The sequence below is a fragment of the Podarcis muralis genome, chromosome 8 (genome assembly GCF_964188315.1).
Source record: "Podarcis muralis chromosome 8, rPodMur119.hap1.1, whole genome shotgun sequence".
In the NCBI taxonomy this organism is placed as follows: domain Eukaryota; kingdom Metazoa; phylum Chordata; class Lepidosauria; order Squamata; family Lacertidae; genus Podarcis; species Podarcis muralis.
In genome coordinates this window covers 84781079-84808355 of record NC_135662.1, presented here as the reverse complement: position 1 = coordinate 84808355, position 27277 = coordinate 84781079, and the positions used below count along the sequence as shown (strand labels likewise).

The 27277-nt window shown below is 43.2% G+C and overlaps 1 protein-coding gene across 8 annotated transcripts in view; it reads left to right on the top strand.

Moving 5' to 3' along the window:
• ENOX1 (ecto-NOX disulfide-thiol exchanger 1) overlaps window positions 1–27277 on the top strand; it is a 273652-nt gene that overhangs the window by 205612 nt on the left and 40763 nt on the right. For 7 of the 8 annotated variants that reach the window (XM_077933440.1, XM_028738095.2, XM_028738100.2 and 4 more), the window contains 2 exons: window positions 2410–2516; window positions 11047–11167. The exons of the other annotated variant lie outside the window; for it this stretch is intronic. In XM_077933440.1, coding sequence (XP_077789566.1) covers window positions 2410–2516; window positions 11047–11167 — 228 coding nt within the window. The remainder of the gene's footprint in view (window positions 1–2409; window positions 2517–11046; window positions 11168–27277) is intronic. 8 annotated transcript variants of the gene reach the window in all.

The following is a 27277-nucleotide window of genomic DNA, read 5'->3' as shown; positions in this document are numbered from 1 at the left end:
AATTGGTGCGTCCTATAGGGCGGTGCGTCCTATGGGGCAAAAAATATGGTACATGTAATCTTATGCTTGTTCAGCATTTAGATTCACACTTCGTATTTGACAAAATGTATCATAAATGAATTCCTTTTCACATGATTTTATTTTATTTTTTAAAAAAATTCTGTATAAGGTTTGATTTGTGGTTGGTTTATTCTAATATATGAAAAATTGGGGGAAATGAACTTCTATTGGTCTGGTGCCCGAGGCATGGGTTGAATTGCACATTTCTATACGGTAAGGCAAGGTATCCAGTTTTAAATTCAGCTCCATAGTGTGGGGTCAGTACTATTTGTAGTTACTTCTCACAGATAGTGGAACTCACTAACATTTGCATTAAAAATTGCTCTCTGCAGAGCTGAGAATTAGTGGGTTGTCTTTTCAGCAGATGACTATTCTGGTTCCATTAGAAAAAAATGCAGATTTTTTCACAAACAGAAGTTTGGCCACTACATGTTGCCAAGCAACTCTCTTCAGGGCAAACATGGAAACAACCATCTGTCTATGGTAATTAAAATACTGCAGTATTTTATTTTTCTGCTTTCATGCATTGAAATCTTTGAGTGATCACAGAAGTATTTACAATTAATTCTAACACCTGTAGAAAAGAGCTCTCAGCCATTTTCATAATCAGAAACTTCAAAGTTCAAGGGTTTCAGCAGAAGAATCATAATGTTCCAACTTGAACATTTCCGGTCGGAAAATGGTAGAATATCATTTCCTTGCATCTTCAGGAATATTTTCTGCTTGAATCTTCCTGTCACTAATTAATTACACGCAGATTGTTGATTAAGTTTAGTGCTCTTTGCACTTATGATAGACAAAACAGAATTATGTCTGGAATCTAAATCTCCTTATTAATGAACTAGATCCCTTTCCATATTTTCCTATACTTCCAGTTTAATTCAATAAAGCTGTGAAATAAATACAGGCCACTAAAGCAGCTAAATGCACTGTACCAAACACTGAAAAGTGTTGCTTTTTTGTTTTATTTGTTTTATTTTTAATCCGTGTTGCAATCAAATGATCTCCAAGACTGCTTGCAACACATTGCAGCAAAGCTAAAAGCTACCCAGCAACACCTTGACCAATGGATGAGGCCAAACTTCTCTTCAGCTCTGTAGTCCCAGTGACAACTGGCAGCTGGAGCAGAGCATATTTGCGGGCCCACACGCTAACCCTGTCCTTGGGGCCCCTCCCCCCTACAAAGGAAGAGACCCTAAATGTACTCCCAGGCCACACACACACCCCACCGGCAGCCCATTGGCCCGCCATGGAGGGGTTGGCCAAGCCCGCAGTTACCTGGTGGGTGGCACCCGGCCAGGTGTCTCTGCTTGGTGCCGCAAACTCTGCCCACCTGTTGGGAAGGGGTGAGCAGGAATTTCTGCTTCTTCACTGGCCAATGGATGGAGCCAGGTTGGTCTCCCCCTTGCTACTGGTGTTCTTCTTGGGAAACAGGGGTTTAAGTCTCCCGGGAGCCCTCCATGCCTTGGTCAGACTGTGCTTCCTTACAGCTCCAGGCAACTGACAATGTGAGCTGAGCCTTCTTTCTGGCTGCAGCAGATGGGGAGTCATTTGACCAAGGGCTGCAGCTACAGGTAGTCTGCCTATTGCTATAATGTTCTTCCTGGAAGAGGGAGGGATGCAACTTCCCCGGTTGGTGGTAGAAGCCAGAGTGTCTTTCACCTCACTTCCAAAGTCCCAGGGCAACTCACAGTTTTGTCCGTGAGATCATTTTGCTCCCCTGGCTGTCAGGTTTGACATTCCAGAATTTGATTTGTGGCAGCACATTTGCTTGGCAGTCACAACGTTTCTTCTCTGGAAAATTAAAATAGGACTTGAATGCTCTGCTTTCCCCGTGTCTGCAAATATCCCTCACATTTAACTCTTAATGGATCTGTGTATCCCTAAATCCAACTCATAGTGCCTGCATTGTGCAGCTTCGTTGTGTGGAATGATCACTTTGGTTCCTGTGTTAAGTAAGATGCTTGCTGACATGGCACAAAAAGTGAGAAGCCATTCTTTAAACGGACAGGTAATATCCAGGTGAGAGGTGGTTTCTGTGGCCTAGGCCTAGGCTCAGGCGGCAGCCTGGAAAGCGTCTGTTTAGAGTATAGTCAGAGAAAATGCATGCTTATCTTTCAGTAATCTGTGTACAATTTGTGTAGACTTAAGTTATGGAGACAGACATGAAGGGGGACACCTCCAACAATTCTGAAATGTAAGTACAGAAAGACACTTGATTGGATGGATATTGGTGATGTCGTATCAGCAGTGACATCATCCATAGACTCCTAGTGTCTTTGCTTTTGCCTCTCTCTAGTGCTCACAACATAAATTGCTTGTCTTGTTTGACTTCCTTGTTCACCAAAGTTGAGCAGATTGTGGCCGTTTTCAACGCCTCCACCAGACAAAAAGCTTGGGACCATTTCTCGAAAGCTCAGCGCAAGAACATAGACATTTGGCGAAAGCACTCTGAGGTGGGTGAATTTCTTCTCTTTTATCCATCATCTCATAGCCTGGACTAAAGTAAGTGGGGAAGCAAGTTTGTCTCCAGTTGGTTGTGTTGCATTCAGCAATATCTAATTGCTGCAATTTTACAGAAAAGTAATTAAGAACTGGCTATACAACCTCTTGAGAGAGTATCTGTGGGTCCCATTCACCTCTGTAATGATGTAAGTTGAATAAAACTGCAGTGGAGAGTCATGTGGGATCCTTCTCCTCCAAAAAGCCTGAACTGCCTGGAGGAGCATATTTACAATACCAAAACACTGAATTGATGGAATTAGCCAGGCCACTTTAAAATTATTGCTTTATCTCTGCCCATCATTTACAGGTATATTGAAATTTTATTCTATTACTGAAAAGTGTTGGGACAAAACAGTTTTCTCATTTTTCATTACTTTCCATATTAAAATGGTTTTCCTGTTGAGATATAGCCAGATTTCTTAATAATTAGTCTAGACAAAACGAAGGACCTGTCAGGTCTGGGGGTGGTTGCTCTTGAGTAACCAGGCAAAACCCTGACCTGTCTTTTACAGGTTTTATTGGTGCAAACTATTTACAGTGCAAAAGTTCATGTCCGTCTCAGTCACTTGCAGATTCCGGGAGTGCCCCTTTCCGATTCCCCCCCCCAGCATAAGAACTTAGACACCCCAAATCTCCTCCTCCCCTCCTTACGTTTCACCCCTCAGCGCAAGCAGGGTGACGGAAGCAGCGTGTGTGTCTCCTGGCCGAGCCACCGAGCCCTTCCTTCACCCGGCTACCCCTCTCCCCCTCGGCTCCAGGGGAGGTGTGGCTTTCTCCACTGCCGGATGAGGAGCTTCTTTTCAGAATCACCGGAGGCTCTCTGTATCTCTCTGCCTCCCTCCCCTATTCCAGTGGCAGTCCCCTGACAGGACCCACCTCCCATTTATTTTTTGACAAAATAAAAATAAATCATTTGCATTGGCCCCAACCTAATGAGCTATTTTAGGTTCACCCACAGCCCTAATACTATAGAAAATTCCAAACTTTGTTTCTTTAAGAAGCAGCCTGGCAAGATTGCATTAAAATATTTTGTGTTTGGGGTGGTTTTTTTTGCCAGACTTAGAAAGCAACAAGATTTTCTAGCATCCAGGTAACAGGAGAGACCAGCTTCCTTTTCTCTGCAACAACCCAGCTACCACTTTCAAGTAGGGTTGCCAACCAACTTGAAGAAGAAAAAAAAAAAAGTTGACTGGTTTGGGGGAGTTTCCTCCGCCCCAGAAGGTAGAGCTAATTTTCCTAACTAATTCAAGTTAGTTTTCCTAATCAATCAATTAATTAAACACCTGCAAACTGGGTAGGACCATACACAGAAGTAGAGGCTGTGCATAGCACTAGCTCACTTGAGTAACATCCAGCTGGTTGGCTTGTCTGCTCATTGTCTTCCTGGGCTGCTCCCCGGAAGTAACATCATGGCAAGGATGAACCTGAGGTCAGATACCTGAGCAGCAAGCATTTTTAAGGTAGTAAAGAGAGAGGATAGGCAGCAAATGGGGGAGGAGTCGGAGTCACACCAGCTGGCTGTGCTTACTTGCTTTACCTTTGCCCAGCCCTGCTCTCCTTGAGTCAAACCCTGCAGCCAACATCCTCCCAACATGGCACATAACTTATGGTTACCAGATTTTTTTCAATGAATCTGGGGACCCTTTTTTTTTGTTGAAAGCTGAGTAGCAACAGGGAGTCAGTAGCAGGGATGGCGAGGCAAAAGACCCTGGGCCCAAGCACACATGCATATTGTATAAAGGTGCAAAGCCCTTCTTTCGCACCCTGAGAAACATAAATGCGCAGAGTTTTTAAAAAACTGGGTAACGGCCACCCGCCCGCGACTCCCGTGCCGCCCTCAATCTCCTCCCGCTTCCCCCTTTGTTTTGACTGATTGGGGGAGGCTCAGAGGTCGCGGGCGGGTGGCCGTTGCCCAGTTTTTAAAAAACTCTGTTCGTTTATGTTTCACAGGGTGCGAAAGAAGGGCTAATTATTATTATTATTATTATTATTATTATTATTATTATTATTATTATTGTATTTATACCCCGCCCTCGCTGGTCAGGGCCGGGCTCAGGGCGGCTAACACCAAATATGAATTACAATAAAACCTAATAGAAACAACAACAACAAACAGTTAATTAAAATACGGCCTGAAATGCAGCTTAAAATACACCCTCATTTTAGTAGTAGCCCATAAATCAAGACCATAAAGGGAGGAAACATCAGATATTCACCCGAGCCAGCTATCCATGCTGGCCCTACATGGCAAAAAAGCCAAGGGGAAATTTATATACCAAATTCCATATAAGGGGTCAGAGTGAGTCTAAGCGCAAGGCCAGGCAGAACAGCTCCGTCTTGCAGGCCCTGCGGAAAGATGTCAAATCCCGCAGGGCCCTAGTCTCTTGTGACAGAGCGTTCCACCACGTCGGGGCCAGTGCTGAAAAGGCCCTGGCCCTAGTTGAAACCAATCTAACCTCCTTGAGGCTTGGGATCTCCGAAGTGTTGTTATTTATGGACCTTAAGGTCCTCCACAGGGCATACCAGGAGAGGCAGTCCCGTAGGTACATAATGATTTGTTATTGAAACCCGAGTTTCATGTGCAGTATGGCTGCTTGTGGGGAGTAGACAAACTATAATCATATGGAGTAAGACTAAGCATATTTTTTCTGAAACCAAAAGCCACAGAAATGAGTGGGTCTCCCATTGAACCTTGGCATTAATTGAAGAATGAATGACCGTGTCTGCGTTCACACAGAGAGCCATGCACAGAATGTTCACACCTTTGCTGAAAGGAAGACTGTCTTCAGTTTAAAAATATAACTTACCTATTCAACCATGTGCACCATTGAACTATCACTGTCAAATAAACTTAGGACTGCAAAAGCGATTCTGTCCCCTGTAGAAATGTATTTTCAGGGGATAAGAAATCTGGAACTATTGTGAGCAAACAGCACTGTCACCAAACTTTGTTTAAATGGTCATGCTTCTTTTGCTTTAAATTCAGTATAGAACGCTATGAGACTTTTTTTTGGTAAAGTAAGTACCGCAATGTTTGTTTCTTCTCCTTTAAATCTTTTGAATAGTATACATCAATTTGCTTAGCACTCTGTTAGTTCAGCATGTCAGTTATTAACATCACAGTCCTCTTAATGTTTCCTTGCCTAACAACAAAAAAGTTTAGAAGGTAAGATGCGCTTATTTAATTATTTTATAATATATTTGTAAAAGAAGTGTTGCATGTTTATAGCTTGAAAAGGAATAAAATTATGCTGTGATCTAAATCATTTGGGTAACGTTTTAAGTGCCCATTAACAAATGCTAAATTGAACAGTGGATGCAACAAACGAATGAATAAACGAATCCCTTATTATCTCTGCTGTTATGGTGCATATCAAATGGCTTCCTCATAATGGGGTCCTTCATATATAACGGTAGCCTTGATTTATTAGCAGGGGTAGCACTAAGAATTCATACAAGGGGCAACAATGGCATCAGATTTTGTTAATCTGGAAGCTGCTAGTTGTTGCTTTTCTAATCTGCCACAGATATATAAACTATGAAGTTTGTTTGCTTTACATATTAGCTGCATTGGCAATATTCAAGAGGGAATTAATTTGTTCGCATCCGAATTTTTCATGCGGCAAAATGCACTGAAAAAGTCTTTCGAGTAATGTAAACCTACAAAACATCTTTGCTTAGTTAACAATGATGATTCTCCTGTCTGTTGTTGCTGTGTTATCTGAAAGCAATACAGAGGTTTTTGGGGGGGGGGGATAGCACCTTAGGAGGAGCTCGTGGTTTGGATCCATAGATCCCACAGCAGGAGCAGAAAGCCACTGGGTTTGCATGATTGGGAAGCTGGTAGTTTATCTTCTGCTCTGAAGCGATCTCTGACGTTCTGCTTTTCAGAGGGCACTGGGAGTTTGAAGAAAGGTGGGGCGGTGATCTTCGCCCAACAAACAAAACTGCCTTCTAGTTGCTCAGTGGGATCTTTTCATCACAGCCAATCTCTCCAAGTCAATATTTACGTTTCTTTTAGGTGACTTCTTGCCTTTCTGTTGTATCAGAGGAGACCCTGTTCCCTTTGCTTTCCCCTTCTTTCTCCTTGACATAAATGTTTCATGGTCCGATCTGGTGGTCAGCTGTTCCACCCAGGCACATAATTGGCATGGTCCTCAGCTGACAACCCAGCCAGAAGGCCAGGGGAGGATCTGGAATTAACCTTCATTGGTCTCGATTCAGCACCTCGAATTATGTGATGCCAGCATATTGTTTTGGTATTCGGCTGCATTAAATAATTCCTTATTTTTGTTCTAACTTCATCGCATATATTACCTCCTAATTGGACTTCTTCCTGGCATTGAATAGGGTTCAAGGACATACTTTTGACATGTAGTATGTCTCTTCCCAAAACACCGTATCACAAACCGAGCAGGCCCTCAGTGGTAAAAGTAGCTTGCTATGTGGCAAGGAAATGCCAACCTGTTTGTCGGGATACCTTTGACCTCGGATGTAGAGCAAATGATTTGCATGCAAGTAATTCCAGGTTCAGGGACGCGGGTGGCGCTGTGGGTTAAACCACAGAGCCTAGGACTTGCCAATCAGAAGGTCGGCGGTTCGAATCCCCATGACGGGGTGAGCTCCCATTGCTCTGTCCCTGCTCCTGCTAACCTAGCAGTTCAAAAGCACGTCAAAGTGCAAGTAGATAAATAGGTACCACTCTGGTGGGAAGGTAAACGGCGTTTCCGTGTGCTGCTCTGGTTTGCCAGAAGCGGCTTAGTCATGCTGGCTCCCTCAGCCAATAAAGCGAGATGAGCACCGCAACCCCAGAGTCGGTCGCGACTGGACCTAATGGTCAGGGGTCCCTTTACCTTTACCTAATTCCAGGTTCAAAACCTGGCATCTCTAGTTAAATAATTTCTGGACAGCAAAGACCCTTACAGAAGACTTTGGAAAGCTGCTGCCATCCGAGGAGACAATACAGGGTTAGACGGAGCATTTTTTCTCATTCTGGATGAGGCAGCTTCTTTGTTAACCCCTTAGGGAGGGCTCATAACTCGGGAATAGGGCAAACCTTTGCATACAAAATATTCACTCCCCTTCATATCCACTTAACTGCTCATAGGCTGCAGATCTGAGAAAGGCCCATGGTCTGAGACTTGTTGTTACCAGTCAGAGTAGGCAGCCCTGCCTAAGTGGATCACTTGTTTAAGTGTAAAGACAGCTTCATATTTTCACTAGACTGATTCCTCTTGGGCACATAGTATTCGCTGAGTAGTTATGTGAATCCAGCACTTAACGAAACTGGTTCCCTGTGAGGGTCACATCCATTCTTAAGAATACGTTTTTGTTTGTTTTTTCAAAAAAATTATTGGATTTCACAATATTATAAACAAATAAACACACACACAAGACAAACAAACATAAATCATAGCCTTATTGAAAATTACACTTATTAACTTTGTTAAGTGACTTCCTCGCTTCCCCTTGGTTGAATTTCATTGCATGTCCTTTTAACGGTTTTCCAAATCACAGTTCTTATAAAATTTAACTTAAACATTAACATCCTTAGATCTCCACATTATGAAATTAAACATATTAATTCATCACTTAACATAAATAAAATCCTAAGCCAATTAAGTATCTGCAAACTATTTTCAATTAATTTAACTTAACAAATATAACTAGACAATCCTTAAATTTATTCCACTCTTCCTGATACTCCTCCTCCTTCTGGTCGCGGACTCTTCCGGTTAGGTCGGCTAGCTCCGAAAAATCCATCATCTTCATCTGCCATTCTTCTATTGTTGGTAATTCTTGGGTTTTCCACTTTTTAGCTAACAAAATACGAGCAGCAGTTGTGGCATACAAAAATAATTTAACATCTTTCTTGGGCAATTCCAAACCTGTTATTCCAAGAAGAAAGGCCTCTGGTTTCTTTACAAATGTATATTTCAACATTTTTTTCAATTCATTATAAATCTTTTCCCAGAAGTTTTTCACCTCGGGACAGGTCCACCACATATGATAAAAGGTTCCTTCCTTTTCTTTACATTTCCAACATATATTGTCACAATTATGATATATCTTTGCTAATTTTACAGGAGTCAAATACCATCTATACATCATTTTCATTACATTTTCCTTTAACAAAGTACATGCAGTGAACTTGACCCCTTCATTCTTAAGAATACGTTTAACAATAAAGGCCCTTCCACAACTCTCTCTGACTGTTGTTTGTGCATCTTAGAATACAAGTGTGGTTCATCGCAGCAGAGATAGTTTAAGCTGCTGCCCTCCAGATATTGCTAGACTGCAGCTGATCAACATCCTTGACTATTGGCCATGCTGGGGGGCCTCAGTTGGCTCAGCCCTGCCTTGGGCCCCCCACTTGCTGTTTTTACAGTGCCAGAAACTTCCTGCAACATCCAAGTATTTTTATGTAAAACATGCATCAATCCATGTCAGAGCCTTTGTGGTGATTACTACTCACACCTTCGCTATAATGGGTTAGATTTATTGATGAACTCTGGGTGCGTCTCTCAGAGGAATTCTCTCAGCTTCTCATTAACGAATAAATAGCATGTTCTTTCGGTAACATTTATCCCCCGAAAGTGACTTCTCTTCCTTGTTTCGAAGATTTCAGACCACCTCTGTGGGAATTGGGCTCTTTGTTGATAGAAAAATTAGCTGTCTGCCGACTGAAAAGCGCTACACTAATCACTGGGCTTGCATCCTTGTGTTGCACCTGACAGTGTTATTAGGATAAAATAGAATTCCCTCAATCTTCCTTTTGCTGCTGTTAAGGAAGGCAGCCATTACACATGCTCTTATGCTTTTCTGTGAGAACAAAAGTGATCTGAGCTTTTCTAAAGCCATACATTTGCTGACTGCATTCCCTGCCAGCCTTTCCTCCCAGCAACATCTCTGCTCAATCAATCCCACATCTATTCCAACCCCTTTTGGCGATATTGGCTGTTCAGCCTCACATTTATTCCATAAATGCACACATTTCCGCAGAGGATTAGGGGCTTCATCTTTCTACTTACGGCGCACTATAATCTGTCTGATACGGACAAAATTTTAGAGATGCATTATGTGGAGGGTAGGATCCTGCTTCATCAGTATGGAGAGCATACAAAATAGGTGAGGCAGTATCTCTTATTGGAGCACCTTCTGTCAAAAGACAATGGAAACTTTCACATTGCTCAGAACTACCAAATACGACCCTAGTATTCAACACAGAATCTGGTAACTAATATCCCAAGGATCTGAAATCTGTAAGCTTCAGGAGGACTAGGATGTTGTTGTTGTGGTGGTGGTTTAGTTGTTTAGTCGTGTCCGACTCTTCGTGACCTCATGGACCAGAGCACGCCAGGCACTCCTGTCTTCCACTGCCTCCCGCAGTTTGGTCAGACTCATGCTGGTAGCTTCGAGAACACTATCCAACCATCTCGTCCTCTGTCGTCCCCTTCTCCTTGTGCCCTCCATCTTTCCCAACATCAGGGTCTTTTCCAGGGAGTCTTCTCTTCTCATGAGGTGGCCAAAGTATTGGAGCCTCAGCTTCCAGTGAGCACTCAGGGCTATTTTCCTTAAGAATGGATAGGTTTGATCTTCTTGCATTCCATGGGACTCTCAAGAGTCTCCTCCAGCACCATAATTCAAAAGCATCAATTCTTCAGCGATCAGCCTTCTTTATGGTCCAGCTCTCACTTCCATACATCACTACTGGGAAAACCATAGCTTTAACTATGATACAGTTTGACTAGGATACAGTTTACAGTCCTTTGACTAGGATACAGTTTACTAAATAGGTAGTGGGAATTCTCCCACTCTGGGTATCAGTACTTGTTTAACTTCTTTTATATCTCAGAACAGATTGTTGGTTATTTGGCCAAGGATCCTAAGATTTCTGGTGGAGAATTCCAGAACCCTTGTTTTGATGGACAGCAAAGTCAGTTACTATGAACAGGCACAACACACACACAAACAAATGAACAAAAGTTGAAACTGCAGCAAAGTATTTGGCATACAGCAATTTTCCCTCCCACGGCACTCCTGGTATATGCCCATCACAGACCATCAGCTGTCACTCTGAAGAGATTGGCTTGTGCCCAATATATAGTTATTTGTGGCAGGAAAACTATTCAAATAGCTTTTACTCATCATTTAACTGAAGTGCTTTAAACGTATTTATATGTTTATGTTATAATGGATTTTTATCTTAAGATGTATTATTGTTTCGTGTTAACATTTTGATATCTTCTTGAAAAAAATATAAAATTAGCTGACTGCCATTTCACACTACAAAACATAAAATGACAACATGAAAAATTACCACTTAAAACCACATATCAATGTGTGTGTCTCAATCTAAATCACTTTTAAATCCTTCAGTTGTTGTTTTTTTTAAAGGGTCTTGTCCTGTTTATAATCGATGAGCTGTCCAAGAAATCAGTATAACTCACCAAGTGAGGTTTGGGTCTTTGTCATTTTTAGGAACTCAGGAATGCTCACAGTGAACAGCTCATGGGGATCCGACGGGAGGAAGAAATGGAAATGTCTGATGAGGACAGCACTGACAATCTCAGTAGTAAAAAACTAAGAGTGGATGAATCAGGTAAAGCTGTAAACCCCCACCTTTACATTTCTTGCAATATCAAAGGGGTCTATTCAAATTGTAAATGCTATTTCTGCTGCAATCGTGGTGTGCTAATACTGTTGAGAGGAGCCACCAGCACCTTCCACAGGCCAGAAAATATGACGGACAATTAACGTATTTGTCAAACCCTGACCTTTCAGCTATACAAAATGGCACCAGACTTTTACCCCTCAGCAAAAGTCTGTGGAAACAACAGGTAAAGGATTCTACTTTCTGAGAACATTTGTGCATGATTATATAGCTAATTAAGAGGAGGGCAAAGTAGAAAATGGACTCTGGGACAGCCTATTGATTTGTGAGGAAATGTTTGTGGGAAGTGCCTTAATGGTAATCGTTCCTTAGGTTCCTGTACATTTGCCCTGTTATCAGCTTAACGACTTGAGAGAGATGCATCAATACTGAGCCTTCCCTCTTTCTACCCTAAAAGACAATTCCTTGCCAGAAAGTGATTTTGTGCCTTCAAATCAGAGCTGGGCTATATATGTGATGTGTCCAAAACTGCAGTTCTGTGATCCCTAGGAGGGTGGCCTTAGGACAGATTGGATCTCTCTCTCAGATGTCAGAGCCTCCCTTCCTACGACCTTCTCTGAAGTTCTGGACTAACCAGTGTTAGAGTTCTAACACTGGGGAAGCCCCCAAAGGGAGAGCGTTGAGGTTGTGCCAGTAAACAGTGAGTCTCCGGGAGGCCTTAAGTAGAAGAGTTTGGATTTGATATCGCGCCTTTCACTCCCTTTAAGGAGTCTCAAAGCTGCTAACATTCTCCTTTCCCTTCCTCTCCCACAACAAACACTCTGTGAGGTGAGTGGGGCTGAGAGACTTCAGAGAAGTGTGACTGGCCCAAGGTCATCCAGCAGCTGTATGTGGAGGAGCGGAGACGCGAACCCGGTTCCCCAGATTACGAGACTACCGTTCTTAACCACTACACCACACTGGCTCTCAAGCCATTGTCCCATGGCACGCTGGCTAAGCATGGGAGAGATTTCGGCACACCCCTTCCCGAATTGCTCCCTCCCTATCCGCATATATATATATATCACTCTGCACAATCATTTTAGGATTTTCCTGCAAAACAAGGCATTACACTTTTGCTTAAAAACAACAATTGAAACTTGCGAAATGAAAAACAATCTCCAATGAGACATTCATTTCAGGTTCATTTGCAATGCAATCTCCACCGGCATCTTATGCCTGCAGTTGGGTAGTTGTGCTGAGGTGGGTTTTGAGTTTTGGGGTGGGTGGGGTTTTTCCAGTGTTTTTTTGCCTTTCTGATTTATTTTCTGTTGTTTGCATTTAGTCTTTCCTCTGAAGAACTTTAGTCTTCTAATACTTCTGTAAGTAGATTAAGCAGAGAGTTTGAGATTTGCCCAGGGCTTTTCAGAGAACATCTTAACTCAGCAGGTATATAGATTCTATTAAAAATAATAATCATAACCCTGCATTTCCCACCTGAAATCCATGCCCTTGGCATGGCATCCATGGTGGTGACGTGGTTAAGATCAGCAAGTGCCCACTGGAAAGTTATCGCTTGATTCCCACTTTTATTTAAACTAAATAAATACTATCCCTTAGTTTAAAACGTACTTGGCTCACCAAGTTAAGGGAGCTGAAAGCAGATGTGAGAGAAGCCTGCTTGGCCTGGTTCCTTTGTGACCAAGATTTCAAACCTAACGTATTTTTTGCTCCATAGGGCGCACCTAGTTTTTAGAGGGGGAAATCAAGAAAAAAAATCTTTATTTCCTCCCCAGCCCCAAAGAGCAGTGAACAGGCTGCGCGCAACCTCTCGCTGCCAGAGGGGTCATGCACGGCTATGACACAAGCCAAGACAGATCCATCCCGCTCACTGTCTTGGCTTGTGCCATAGCCGCGCGCAACCCCTCCGGCAGGGAGAGGCTGCGCGGAGCTAAAGAAGCCATAGCCGCGTGCAGCCTCTCCCTGCTGGAGGGGCTGTGCGCGGCTATCCCTGAAGCCTTCGGAGCGCAGTGCGAGTTCCCGCTGCGCTCCTCAGGCTTCGGGTTCCTTTTGCTGAAGCCGGGAGAGCAAGACTCTCCTGGCTTCAGCAAAAGGAACCTGAAGCCTCCAGAACGCAGCGGGAACTCGCACTGCGCTCCGAAGGCTTCAGGGGGCTATCCCTGGAGCCTGGAGAGTGAGAGGGGTCGGTGTGCACCAACGCCTCTCACTCTCCAGGCTTCAGTTATAGCAACGCGAAGCCTTTGGAGCACGGAGGGAGCGCTCCCTCTGCGCTTCGGAGGCTTCGCGTTGCTATAACTGAAGCCAAGGAGCCTGCATTCTCTCCATAGGACGCGCACACATTTCCCCTTAATTTTTGGCGGGGAAAAGGTGTGTCCTATAGTGCGAAAAGGGACGCGGGTGGCGCTCTGCGTAAAAGCCTCAGCGCCTAGGGCTTGCCGATTGAAAGGTCGGCGGTTCGAATCCCCGCGGCGGGGTGTGCTCCTGTTGTTCGGTCCCAGCGCCTGCCAACCTAGCAGTTCGAAAGCACATCAAAGTACAAGTAGATAAATAGGGACCGCTCCAGCGGGAAGGTAAACGGCATTTCCGTGTGCGGCTCTGACTCACCAGAGCAGCGATGTCACACTGGCCACGTGACCCGGAGGTGTCTGCGGACAGCGCTGGCCCCCGGCCTCTTGAGTGAGATGGGCGCACAACCCTAGAGTCTGTCAAGACTGGCCCGTACGGGAGGGGTACCTTTACCTTTACCTTTTATAGAGCGAAAAATATAGTAGATAGCAAATTATATTTTTGTTCCTCCTAGTTCCCATTAGAGCTCATCCACACTTCCTTTTGTGTCACCCTTTCTAGGCACGGGTCCAAGATTTCCAGGTCTGTGTCCAAGCAGATTTTTCTTTTTTGCCTTACTGCTTTCCTATTGGCAACCCGCCGGAAACCTGATTGCTGTTTGCTCTGATTCAGCAGTAAAACGCAGATTTTCCCCGAGATGATAGCGGCAGAAGATGAAGAAGAAATGCTCAGACACGGACCTGGAATGAGCCCTAAGAGAAGCTTAACTGTATATTTGACAGGTCTCTAACTCTGAGGTACATCCATATGGCTCAGATTGAATTCATTTTTAATTTTATACTTGCAGTCGCTTCACATTCTAGGAGAGAAGCAGAACAAAACTAGCGTATTTTTTGCTCTATAAGACTCATTTTTTCTCTCCTAAAAAGTAAGAGGAAATGTGTGCGTGTCTTATGGAGTGAATGCAGGCTGCGCAGCAATCCCTCTTGTTGTTCTGGCTTCTGAGATTCAGAATATTTTTTTTCTTGTTTTCCTCCTCCAAAAACTAGGTGTGTCTTATGGTCTGGTGTGTCATAGAGTGAAAAATACGGTATATTTTTAAAAAAGTGAGAGCAAAATTATTCTTCCTAAGCAAGCGGAAACAAAATAAGTATGGGATTATATTCATTGTAGAACTAACTACAGAAGAATATTCAGGCATGATAAAAGTTTTATGCTGTATTGCTGCAGTTCAGGGATCTCCTACAACCGAGAGTAGGTTTTTTCCTAATCCCCTGGGCACCACGCACGAATCATCTCCATGTCGCAGGAAGCCCACCTTCTGTAAATTTGTAAAGTTGAAATCCTAACTGATGATAACAGAAAAATGTAGACCCAAACGGAACTGGGAACCTGGACCTCAGTTCAGAAGAACCTGAGGAATCCCATCTCTGAGTAAATAATACCATAGCGCATTCTGCAGTACTATCATCTTGTATCAGATCTTGAGATTTATTATCTGATCACAACAGCTTGTGGTTTTACCAGTCAACTGAGACAAGTTTGTCACTTGATTACTTGATAACTGTCGCCCCCAACTGAATTTGCTCTTAGGCATTGACAATCCTAACAGCTGTTTGCCACATCTTATTACCACATGGAACACTGGTTTATTGGATGAGATCCTAAAGTCCTTTGTTATCTCTCACACAGCTTATGTTCCCTATCATGTTTTTAATATTCTGTTGGGAGCCGCCCAGAGTGGCTGGGGAAACCCAGCCAGGTGGGTGGGGTATAAATAATAAATTGTTGTTGTTTGTGGTTGGGGAGAACAAGAAAGAGGCTATATCTTTTCCCCTATGGACTTCCCCTCACCTTCTGTCTTCAGTTGCGCTAGGTGAAGAGCCTTGGGGGCATCGCAGGGAGCATCGCAACTATGATATAGAATGGAAGGTGAGATGTAGGGGACACCAGATTTTGGCATTGGACAGGGCACCACTGAAATTGGAGACCCCAAAGTCCGTAACTGATGCTGATCTCCTGAACCCCCTTTCCCCCGTGTTTCAGGCAAGCTAGTCACATTTCCCCTCTCTTTTTAAATAGCTTATCATTCTTATTCTTCAAAGAGTTTTATATGTTTGAAAATATCCACGAGGTAATTGGGAGAAGGCTGCTTCTCGGTTGTCACAAGGCCCTTCCAGCACACCCTCTCTGACCACAAACTGGTTTCTCTTTGGCTTCAAGCAAAGGTTGAATGTCTGACCCAAATGGGCTGACCCAAATGAGTGTGGTGCTAGAAGAACTATATTTAGAATGTACATTTCATATTCATTCTGCATGAGCATTTCTAGGGCATCATGCAAGCCGTTCATGGTGTGGACATCTTTTCTGTAAGGACTTGTCCTTCGTTGGACAATGTGTTTGCAGCTCCTTTCATGGCAGAGTTCTTGGTTTTCTCCTTCAGTTCATATCACCTTGTTTGTTGTGATGCCACACAGTTAACCTTTACTGGTCCTTGACTGGTTTACTTAAAGATTCAGGTACCTGTTCTGTGCTGGGTCACTAATCTAGACATAGGACAGCTATTTAGGTTGGCCCTAAGGCCATTTCGGAACGTGGGTGGCGCTGTGGGTTAAACCACAGAGCCTAGGACTTGATGATCAGAAGGTCGGCGGTTCGAATCCTTGCGACGGAGTGAGCTCCCATTGTTCGGTCCCTGCTCCTGCCAACCGAGCAGTTCGAAAGCAGAAAGTGCAAGTAGATAAATAGGTACCACTCTGCCAGGAAGGTAAATGGCATTTCTGTGCGCTGCTCTGGTTCGCCAGAAGCGGCTTAGTCATGCTGGCCACATGACCCGGAAGCTGTACGCTGGCTCCCTTGGCCAATAAAATGAGATGAGCGCTGCAACCCCAGAGTCGGCCACGACTGGACCTTTACCTTTATCTAAGGCCATTTCACCCAAGACAGGAAAAAGTCAGGTCTCCCAGCTTGCCAACATGTCTCTTCTGTAATTTTATTTGGAGGAGAGATCTCTGTGTTACCCTTGGGAAGCCCAAGGGGGCCACGTATAGCTGTAGCTGCTACCAGACAACTGTCTTCTACATATTTGTTGTTGTTTTTTTAAAATAATATTTATTGATAATTTCAAAATTACAAGAAAAAGAAAAAATCAAAAACAACACTACAATACAAAAAAGGAAAAAAGAAAACAATAAAAAAGAGAAAAGCACAAGATATGAAAACCAATACGACAATACAACGAAAAATAAAATAAAAAAAAGGAACCCAAATTGCATATCCATAATTTCCATATGCTTGTTTCATTGACCTCCTCACACCTCCGTTTTTGTGTTCTAGTTTGGTAATTATTTCAGCAAATTCTTTCCATCTTTCTCAATTTTTGTTATAGAATTTATCTTAACAATTTAACCTAATAATTAACTCAACATATCCTTACCATCTTTCCCCATATTCTGTTATTCAAATTACCTTAATTTATTTAACTTTATCTTACCCCTAAGTGCCATAAGACTTAAATCTTAAATTTCGAATATACATAGCTCCTGATATCATTTCTGCTAGAGTCATATAGTTTCATTCCCACATTTTCCCTAATATTCATTAGCTGATTTTAAAATTAAAAAAAAAATCCATTATAGATTCTATTCCAATCATATCCAATCTACATATTTGCATGCATGTGTCTCCCTTTGAAAGTGACACAAAAGGTGGGACTCGTTCCATTGTGGAAATGACAGGGATTATCTTGTCTGCAACAATGGAACAGTCCTTGCCATAGTAAAGGCATAAAGAATGCCAGATAAAATATCATTTGTGTTTGTGTAGAAAAAGCGAGATAATGTGCCAAAACAATGGGCTATTTGGGATGCATTCATCTATTTGGGGGGACGACGACCCAGTTGACCATTCTGTCTAGATTTGCTTTCTTTCATTGCACATGGAGCCATCTGGTTTGCAGAACAGAGATTCATAAATAGTTGGTCCTGATTTAGCAGCAGCGGATTGGATATTTTTTTTGTGGGTGGGTTTCCAAAGTGTGCCCGCAATGCAGCAGCTTCTAAAGAGCTAAGGGTATTCATTTGTAGGTTTGTAGCTGCAAGTCAGAGGTGATTCCCAGAGGGAAAACATCCCATTTGTCTTTTTTCATTTCCACCAACGGCATGTACTTAGCTAAAATGGTGATTGTCATAACAGAAATTCCGCCTCATTTGCATTGCTGCTGATAGAGAGTGGAATGAAAAACAAAAGTGGCTGCTTGCATAGAAGACTTTGTTTAAAAAGAGAAAGAGAAAAGAATGGGCCGCTGACCAAATTAATTTATATAAAAAGGGAAAATTAAGGCCTGGCTACAGAAGCAATTATTCTGGAAGGAAGAAACTCATGCTAGCCATAAAAACTGTAGATCAAATACCATCTTGTAGGAACTCGTTCCTCTACCTTTTGGCACTGAGAGCAAAGATCTGGAAGTAAGAGACCCTGAAAGTAATTTTAAGAATTATTGAAGTGCAGCTGTGTGCAGGCAGCTAGCTGGAAAGATTTTTACCCCTAGGATATATTTCTAATTTCGCATGTCGTTGAAGGGTAGTATTCTTATGTTCCTAATGTAGCAGAGGCACACGGAGGTCGTCTATTACAGTTCCAATAAGTGAAATGCTTTAGCAGAAAAATGGTATTAAATTGGGGAGGGTTTTTCTAACAGAAGGCCACAAAATGAAGAGCCGAGAGCATCACTGGCCATGAGCTTGCTTCACCACCGTCAAATATTTTGGGATAAGCCCCTGGGTTATTTTATTATGTTCAGAGCTTGGCTGTCGGGTGAAAAGTGGCTACATGCAGGTATCAACAAATCATCATTAGTCCAAAGTCGACAGAAAAAAATTGTGTGAGTTTTCCAATAATAATAATAAATCCCCTGATGTAATGGATTTGTGTGGGGTATTTTCCCTAAATAGAGGCACGACTTTACCTAATTTAATGCATTTTTGTATGCTATGTTTGGGTCACAAATGTCAGCTGATAACTGCATCATTCCTGATTTTTTCACTATATTAAGGAAGCCAAGTTTCTTCCTTGGCCAACATCATAAGTAGATATGTGGGTTTGTTTTTCCATTTCTGCTGTTCAGCATGGTTGCATTAGCCTTTTATTAAACGAAGGGGCATCTGGCTTACACCTAACTATAGGCTGCACTATCTTTTCTAGAGTGGTACCTCGCAAGACGAAATTAATTCGTTCCGCGAATTTTTTCTTCTTGCGAGTTTTTCGTCTTGCGAAGCACGGTTTCCCATAGGAATGCATTGAAAATCAATCAATGCGTTCCTATGGAAACCGCCTTCAGACCAGGTCCGGGGACAGTCTGTCCCCCGACCTCTTCTGAAGGCTGGGGGGGGGGGGGAACAAGGGCTTTTCTTCCCACCGCCAGCCTTCAGAAGGTTGTTCTGAAGGCTGGCGGTGGGAAGAAAAGCCCTTCTCCCCACCTCCCGCCCCGCAAGCTCCGGGGACAGGAGGGCTTTGCTGCCGACCGCCAGCATTTTAAAAGCCCCCAGGACAGCGGAGACTTCTCTGCTGTCCCGGGGCGATTTTAAAATGCTGGCGGGCGGCAGCGGAGCCTCCGCTGTCCCGGGGCGATTTTAAAATGCTGGCGGGCGGCAGCGAAGGCTTCGCTGCTGCCCGCCAGCATTTTAAGATCGCCCGGGACAGCGGAGAAGTCTCCGCTGTCCCGGGAAGGCAGGCGGGGGGGGGGAGCAAAGACTTTCGCCCCCCGCCGGCCTTCAGAAGAGGTCCAGGACCTCTTCTGAAGGCCGGCGGGGGGCGAAAATCTTTGCTCCCGACCGCCAGCATTTTAAAAGAGGTCCCTGGAGATTTCCCTATGGGCTTTCTTCTTGCGAAGCAAGCCCATAGGGAAATTCGTCTGGCGAAGCACCTCGAAAAACGGAAAACCCTTTCGTCTTGCGAGTTTTCTGTCTTGCGAGGCATTCGTCTTGCGAGGTACCACTGTACATGGTTCACTGACAGCAGAAGGAGAGGGAGAGAGAGAGAGAGAGAGAGAGAGAGAGAGAGAGAGAGAGAGAGATGTGCCCATCCATAAAGAGTGGGTGAATGTATGAGGCTGCCTTAGACTGAGTTCTACTGGCATGTAATGTCTCCTGAATGGCACAGCTCTCCAACATCTGAGATGGGGGGGGGGGCCTTTCCCAGGAAATTGCAGAATGCACAAAGAAGTATACATTATGTACAAAAGAGACTCAAAACTTTTGATTCCTGAGAATGCTTTCTGAGATTCCTTCACCTGCATATGCCAAGGACTGAACCTATGACTTTCTATAGGACATGTGTATTCTACATTTGTGGTTCCTCCCCATGGAACACAACAGAGAATACAGTCTAAAACATGCAGGCTCCAGCCTGCTTAGATTTTGTGCTCTGGCTACTAATCTTGGATGATTTCTTGCCAACACCGTGCATCATGCATCGTTTTATTTGCATGCAGCCTTTCCTTACTTCAAACCACGTTCAAGGTGGCTTACAACCTGTAAAAATTACAAACATCACAAAAGTGGTGTTGTTTAGTTGTTTATTCGTGTCCGACTCTTCGTGACCCCATGGACCAGAGCACACCAGGCACTCCTGTCTTCCACTGCCTCCCGCAGTTTGGTCAAACTCATGTTCGTAGCTTCGAGAACACTGTCCAACCCTCTCGTCCTCTGTCGTCCCCTTCTCCTTGTGCCCTCCATCTTTCCCAACATCAGGGTCTTTTCCAGGGAGTCTTCTCTTCTCATGAGGTGGCCAAAGTATTGGAGCCTCAGCTTCAGGATCTGTCCTTCCAGTGAGCACTCAGGGCTGATTTCCTTAAGAACGGAGAGGTTTGATCTTCTTGCAGTCCATGGGACTCTCAAGAGTCTCCTCCAGCACCATATTTCAAAAACCTTCTTTATGGTCCAGCTCTCACTTCCATGCATCACTACTGGGAAAACCATACCTTTAACTATACGGACCTTTGTCAGCAAGGCGATGTCTCTGCTTTTTAAGATGCTGTCTAGGTTTGTCATTGCTTTTCTCCCAAGAAGCAGGCGTCTTTTAATTTCGTGACTGCTGTCACCATCTGCAGTGATCATGGAATCGCAAAAGTAGTCACAAACAATAATGCACCACAAAGTACACAATGACCCCCTAAATATACCCCAGTCCAAGAGTCTGTTCAACAGCCTCGGCTTTGGCAGCTGAAGTCAATCAGAGCCTATGGAAAAATGGAACTTCCCGAACTTACAGGCCAAGATGGTCAAGCATCTCAATACAATATTAAACCTCCTACCATTAAAAGTTTCAATGTTTGAAGAGGCTGGTGGACATGGCTCAGTCTGGGACCAAACAACCTCTACTTCAACCATCCCTGATGTGGTCCAACCCAGTCACAGATGTCTAAGACAGGGACTTGGGTTCTCCTTTCTTCCCTCAGAAGTTCTGAGACCTCCAGCCAAGTGCAGGGAGAACATCAGTTCATGCACCCATATCTAGTCCTATCATCAATTGCCAGCTGGTGTTCCAGGCTAGAGCAAAGGCCTTCTAGAACCTCCTCTGACTTTTCTCTGAGGTGGGAGGAGGCTGCCTCAGGTGTCCTCTTCAGGAAAGAGAAGTGCTATAGGCCCTGTCAGTAGCTAAGCCCTGTTCAGGCATTTACCTGCCCCACCCCACCCCTTAGAACTAAATGAGGCAGAGGGCAAGGCATGCTCTCGCTACTGCATTCCCATTGCTCAGCCCCAACAACTTCCATGAATTGGAAGGGTAACTAGAGGAGTTGTACTGGGAACCTGATCTCTTTGGGCTCCCCATATGATTTATAACCCTGCCCAGTTAGGTTCTGCATTGTGCCAGGAGCTTACATGGGTAGAGCAGACTTTAATCCAGCAAATGGCTCAAAAATTACTCAAGGGAAATTATTCATCGACTGTAAATAACAGAGATTGATGGATTTTCAGGGAGCTCACAGGTTGGGTACAATGTTCTGGTTAAGAAGGTTAAAGAAAGAGACTTGGGTATTTATTTATTTTAAAGGTTCTGGTCTAAGAAGAACTGACAGAGAAAATGAGGGTAGAAGAGGAAACATATGTGATAACTGGGGGATAGATGAATATTAAATTATAGATCCAGTTACAGATAGGTAGCCGTGTTGGTCTGCCATAGTCAAAACAAAAAAATTTCCTTCCAGTAGCACCTTAAAGACCAACTAAGTTAGTTCTTGGTATGAGCTTTCGTGTGCATGCACACTTCTTCAGATACACTGAAACAGAAGTATCTGGAAGGAATTTTTTTTTAAATTAAATTATAGAGTTTGAGATCCTAAAGCAGGCATGTCCAAAGTCTGTTTCGGGGGCCTAGTGTGGTCGGTTTAATCTGGCCACTGTGGCAGTTTATATCCTGGGGTAAAATTCCCCCCAAAACTCCACAACTTCAATCCTAAAAACAACAACTTTGGTTGGCCTGTTGGTCAGCCCTCACGGCCCTTCACTTCATCAAATCTGGCCCTCTTTGAAAAAAGTTTGGACACCACTGAAGAAAGAGAGTAGCGAGACAGAGTCTAGGCTTTAGAACAGCAGGAGCCTAAATGAAATAGGAGATAAAGGAGGAAATCGAGATTTTTGGCAGTGCTAAAACAGTTGTTTTGAAATGTTTTTTTATTGAAGGTGTTAAGAAATGTGGGAGTGGCCCCTGACTAAAATGATTTCAACAAGGGACATCCTCTTTTGGGGCAGGGAATCAGACTGCCTCATCCATCCAACTGCGGGATCCTTCTAATCCACTCAGAAATGCAAAAACCCTCCAGTAGAAAGTTGTCATAGTTTGGCAGGCTGTTTTAGGACTAATTCTTTAAATATCTAGGCTTAATATTCACCTATAATCTCTCCTGGACCACCCATCTACAATCTGCCTTTCTTGCTGCAACCACGACCTCTAATGCCATTGTCCGATTTTACCACCAGAAGGGCGGCAAACACCTTCCAGCAGCAATTCAAATATTTAATGCCAAAGTTGTCCCTAAATTATTATATGGCTGTGAAGTATGGACTACAGCAATATCAGGTAACTTGGATCTCCCACTTCATATGTTTCTGAGATCTCTTTCCGGCGTCCCGAGATGTGTCTCAGGTGCAGCCCTACGACTTGAGTTCGCCCAGCCCTCAATTGTAAAATGAGCATGGAGTCGAGCCATTTCCTATAGCTCCCACCTACTAGCATCGGATGCTCGAATTAGAGGTGGTTTTTCCAATCTGATCCTAAGAGATATTCATAATTCCCCTTGGAAAACTACAATTAACCTCAAACTCCGCTCTTTTCTCAATCTGAATTGCAAAACTGTTCTTAACTTAGAGTGTATCAGTCCGGCGGCCCTACCTCCAATTAAAAAGAAGCTACAGCAACTTGACTTCTCTAACACAGCTTCCCATGCAAGAGGGCCGTGTTCAGGCCTAGCCCTAGCTATTCCACCCCCTGAAGGGATCCCTCAATACTGCTTCACAATTTCTTCGGAGACTAAGCGAAGGGCCTTTACCTGTGCCCGTCTCAACTGTTTTCCTACAGCAGTTCTGTCGGGTCGTTATTCCAGAGTTCCCATCGCAAATAGAACATGCACCTGTAATGACACGGCTCTGGAGACTATGGAACATGTAATGCTCTTCTGTCCCAACTGGACAGATGAAAGATCTCGGTTTTTAACTCCTCTCGTGAACAAGCTTCATCTCCCAATCCAGCCCTGGATAGTGTCCCTTTTTTTGCAGGATTCTGATTGTTGGATTACCGAGATGACAGCTAACTTCCTGCTCAGTGTGATGAAGAGGAAAGCGGCACTAACTTCTTCTTTAACACCATAGCTGCAGTCGATATGCCGCACAACCGAACGAAGTTCCAAGTAGCCTTATTATACAAGGACAATGGAGCTAGGACAAATCTGAGGAGCCGAAGGACCCTTTAATGATCCTCCGCCAGCCTCAGCAGTTTTTTGTCTTTCTGTTTTTGTACTATCTGTCACTCGATGTTTTAAATCCCCTGTCACTTTTGTTATCCCCCCCTTTTTTCCCCCCTTTCTTTAAGTACTCGCCCAGGACGATATCTACCTTTATCTCCCCACCCCCATTTTATGTTGTTATTTCTATGTATATCATGCTATGGCCACACGGCTAACGCAATAAAATCTATTGTCGACTAATTCTAATACTTTTCATGGTCAGTCAGTGACCGCTTACATATAGAAAATGAGCATTAGCTTGAATTATTCATTCAAGAGTGCAGGATCCAGGAGAGAAGATAACAACTACTTCACTTCTCTCTGGTTGTGTTGCGCTGAGCCAAGTCATGGTTTAACTTCATGTGTCTTCTGAGCCAAGGCTCCCAGTTTAGATCCTGGACAAACCACAAGTTGGAAATCGCAGAACACAGAGCTTGCTTACAGCTCAGGGTCCGTCTGGAGAGCGCTAAACCTGGGTTTGGATGGCACATTGAGCCAGCACAGCAGCAAAATCACCAGGGAAGAATGAAGCAGACACAATCTCCACTCCCAGAACTCAAATGCTCGTTAAGCTGTGGTTTCGCTTAGTGTAACACGTGAACCAAACCAATGGGAGTTTCATTTGAGAGTAAGTTATTAATGTTAAAGAACTTCTGTGCGGGCAGCTACAAAATAGCTGACTTAAGGCATCTGGTCTGCTAAATGTGGATATATTTAACATTCCGAGCTGAAAGAGAACATCTGTGGGAAACTGCTCAGTTTGTAATTTGAGTGTTATAAGATGGATGCATTCATATATGAATCATATTTATGAATGTTGGCGATATTACTAGCAGAATCAAAAAGGAATCTCAGACTTGGCTCATGAGTTCTTACGAACTAACATTACAAGTGCAATCCATTCTGAGGAGTATCTCCATATTTAGAATTTGGTTATTAGACTATAAATTGTTGTTAGTTTCTAACTTTTCATTGTTCCTTTATTTTTTGCCATGTGGGTGTTATAAAACCATTTTATAAAACAACAAACCAGCTTATCCATATTTGGCTGGCAGTGGCAAAAAAATATTTTTAAAAAATAAGTAGAGGAAGAGAAGAACAGGACACTATCCTGATAGGGATGTGAATTGCTACTTCCCCAGTGATCAGATTGATCATTTCGTGAGTGGGGAGGGAGCAAGAATCAGCTGAGGAGGAGGCGCTGTGTGCAACCGAAAGGGTGTGGCCCTTGGCGAGTGAACCTGGCCCTCAGGTCAAAGGGGGCTAGGCATCCTTGCTTTGAAATTAGGCACTCTCTATTGCAAGGTACGGGACGCGGGTGGCGCTGTGGGTAAAAGCCTCAGCGCCTAGGGCTTGCCGATCAAAAGGTCGGCGGTTCGAATCCCCGCGGCGGGGTGCGCTCCCGTTGCTCGGTCCCAGCGCCTGCCAACCTAGCAGTTCGAAGGCACCCCCGGGTGCAAGTAGATAAATAGGGACCGCTTACTAGCGGGAAGGTAAACAGCGTTCCGTGTGCGGCTCTGGCTCGCCAGAGCAGCGATGTCACGCTAGCCACGTGACCCGGAAGAGTCTCCGGACAGCGCTGGCCCCCGGCCTCTTGAGTGAGATGGGCTCACAACCCTAGAGTCTGTCAAGACTGGCCTGTACGGGCAGGGGTACCTTTACCTTTTATTGCAAGGTACATATCACAAAGCAGGCAAGGGACGCAAAGCACACAAGATATTTAGGGCAAAGCAGAAGACGTCTCTTCAGTGAAGAGCTTTTGTTGTGTAGCAAAGTTCCTGACTTCAGCATATCAAAGGACACCGTCATACTTCAATTCATCACAGCAATGAAAGGTTTATTAACCTTATTCTTGTTTTTTTTTAAGAAAGGGAGAAAGAAAATAGAACTTTCAAGGAGACATATTTAATAAGGGCTTTGGAAAAATTGACGGCCTAACTACAAACTGTATTGAGACGCCTGTGGTGCTTTGATGCTTTTGAACTGCCAGGAAAGCCATTATCTAGATTACATTTTATTATGTTTTCTGGTTTTTCATCCTGATAAGGTTTAATGCAGGATCATTACATATGAGAATAGATTTAATCCTGTTTTCTTAGCAGGCTTTAAGGACACCAAGGGGATATTCATATAATAAGATGCAAGGTTGCTATGGAAAGCTCTATAGCAACCCAACATCTTCACAAAAGCAAGCAGCCACTTGTGACAGCAATCTAAATTTACATTTATTTTAGTGTCATTTTTATCGACACTCTTAGTCTCTCATTTTGACAAGATGCTAAAATATATTTTGGTGCCTTTGCTTGAACAAAATTAACACTGTAGCACTGGAATAGAAACAGTTCATAAAAATATTGGGAAATAATAATAATAATAACAGTAGTTTAGCAAAATAAAATTCTAAACTAACATAAAAAATGCTTTATTTCCCCCACAAGAAAATATTGCTACTTTTTCACAAGTATTATCATTTATCATTTATTATTTACCTTGCAGTAATATACTTCATAATGAAGTGTGATGTAATAGTCAGAAAACCTGCTACTAAATGTTTGTGCAGGCTAAATTGCCTGGCATCAGTGGCATCAATGCATACGGTTTGAAATTAAGAGGCCCTGGTAGTTATATACTGAATACTTATAGCTAATAATACATCAAGCCTCAGGACAGAGGTGCAACAGATCACATCAGCAAGGCATGCTCTATCTAAAATTAAGCACTGATTTTCAAGGTATGAAAAAGTGACTTACTTTGACAGAATCATGCCCTAATTAAATGGCTTTCTTCTTACACCATGAGCAGTGTGTGGCAAAATATTTTAATGAGGAAATGAATTGTAATAGATTTTATGCACTTCTGAAATATATGGTTTCTAGCTGTATTCCAAGTTAATATCCAGCTGTTTCCCATTATGCTAGGTGATGTTTTCCCAGTACTCAACCCCAGACATCCCTAGTTAATTCATTCTCCTTTCCACACAAAGAGTCCAAAAGGGATTCTCCAGTTGTTATTATTATTGTGAAATGTTAAGAATAGTCTTCCTCCAGTCCAGTATGTCGAATTTATCTCCGAAAAAAATCCAGCATCCATTATTAGCATAATAATCCATAGTTATTTTCTAGTTGTATATTAATTAATTCCTACCCAATTCCATATCTTCCAATCATTTTTTATGTTGGCCATGATTTCCCATCCTAATTTAACAGGAGAGAATGAGAAAAAAGAGGCTCCTCTTTCTATTTATTCCATTATTTTCCCAAGAGTATCACCATCCCTTCACTATAAATTGTGCGCAGAATCCTTTTTCTCTCAGTTCTATCTCTGCCATCTCAAAATGGTCAATGGTTTCATTATCATCCCCTCCATTTCATCATCTGCTGCCTCCCATTTTACTATTCCACTCTCATGTTCTGGCAGATCTTGATCAGTACACACCCACACACACCCTCCGCAAAGGCTCTGTGTATTCTTTGGTCTGGTCTTTCTCTGATCAATTTCCATTCACCATTTTTTTTCGTCTTGGCTCTGTGCTCTTTCAATTGCTCATCCAATAATTGCTGCACAATACCAACAATCAGTGGTGTGTTTTGTTAGTTTGTTAACAGTCTCCACCTTGAAAACTTGCATGTCTCTTTCAGAAGTGCCTTCTTTTCACGGATGAAGTTTCATTTTTGCCAGCACTGCACAAAAGGGACGGAGAGTTAAAAGTAATAGAAAATGAAGATTCTTAAGAACCAGAACTCCCTTATCCATTTATAATCTTTCTAAGTCAGAAACAATTAGAATAAGCTTTTCACTTTATTTTTCAGTCT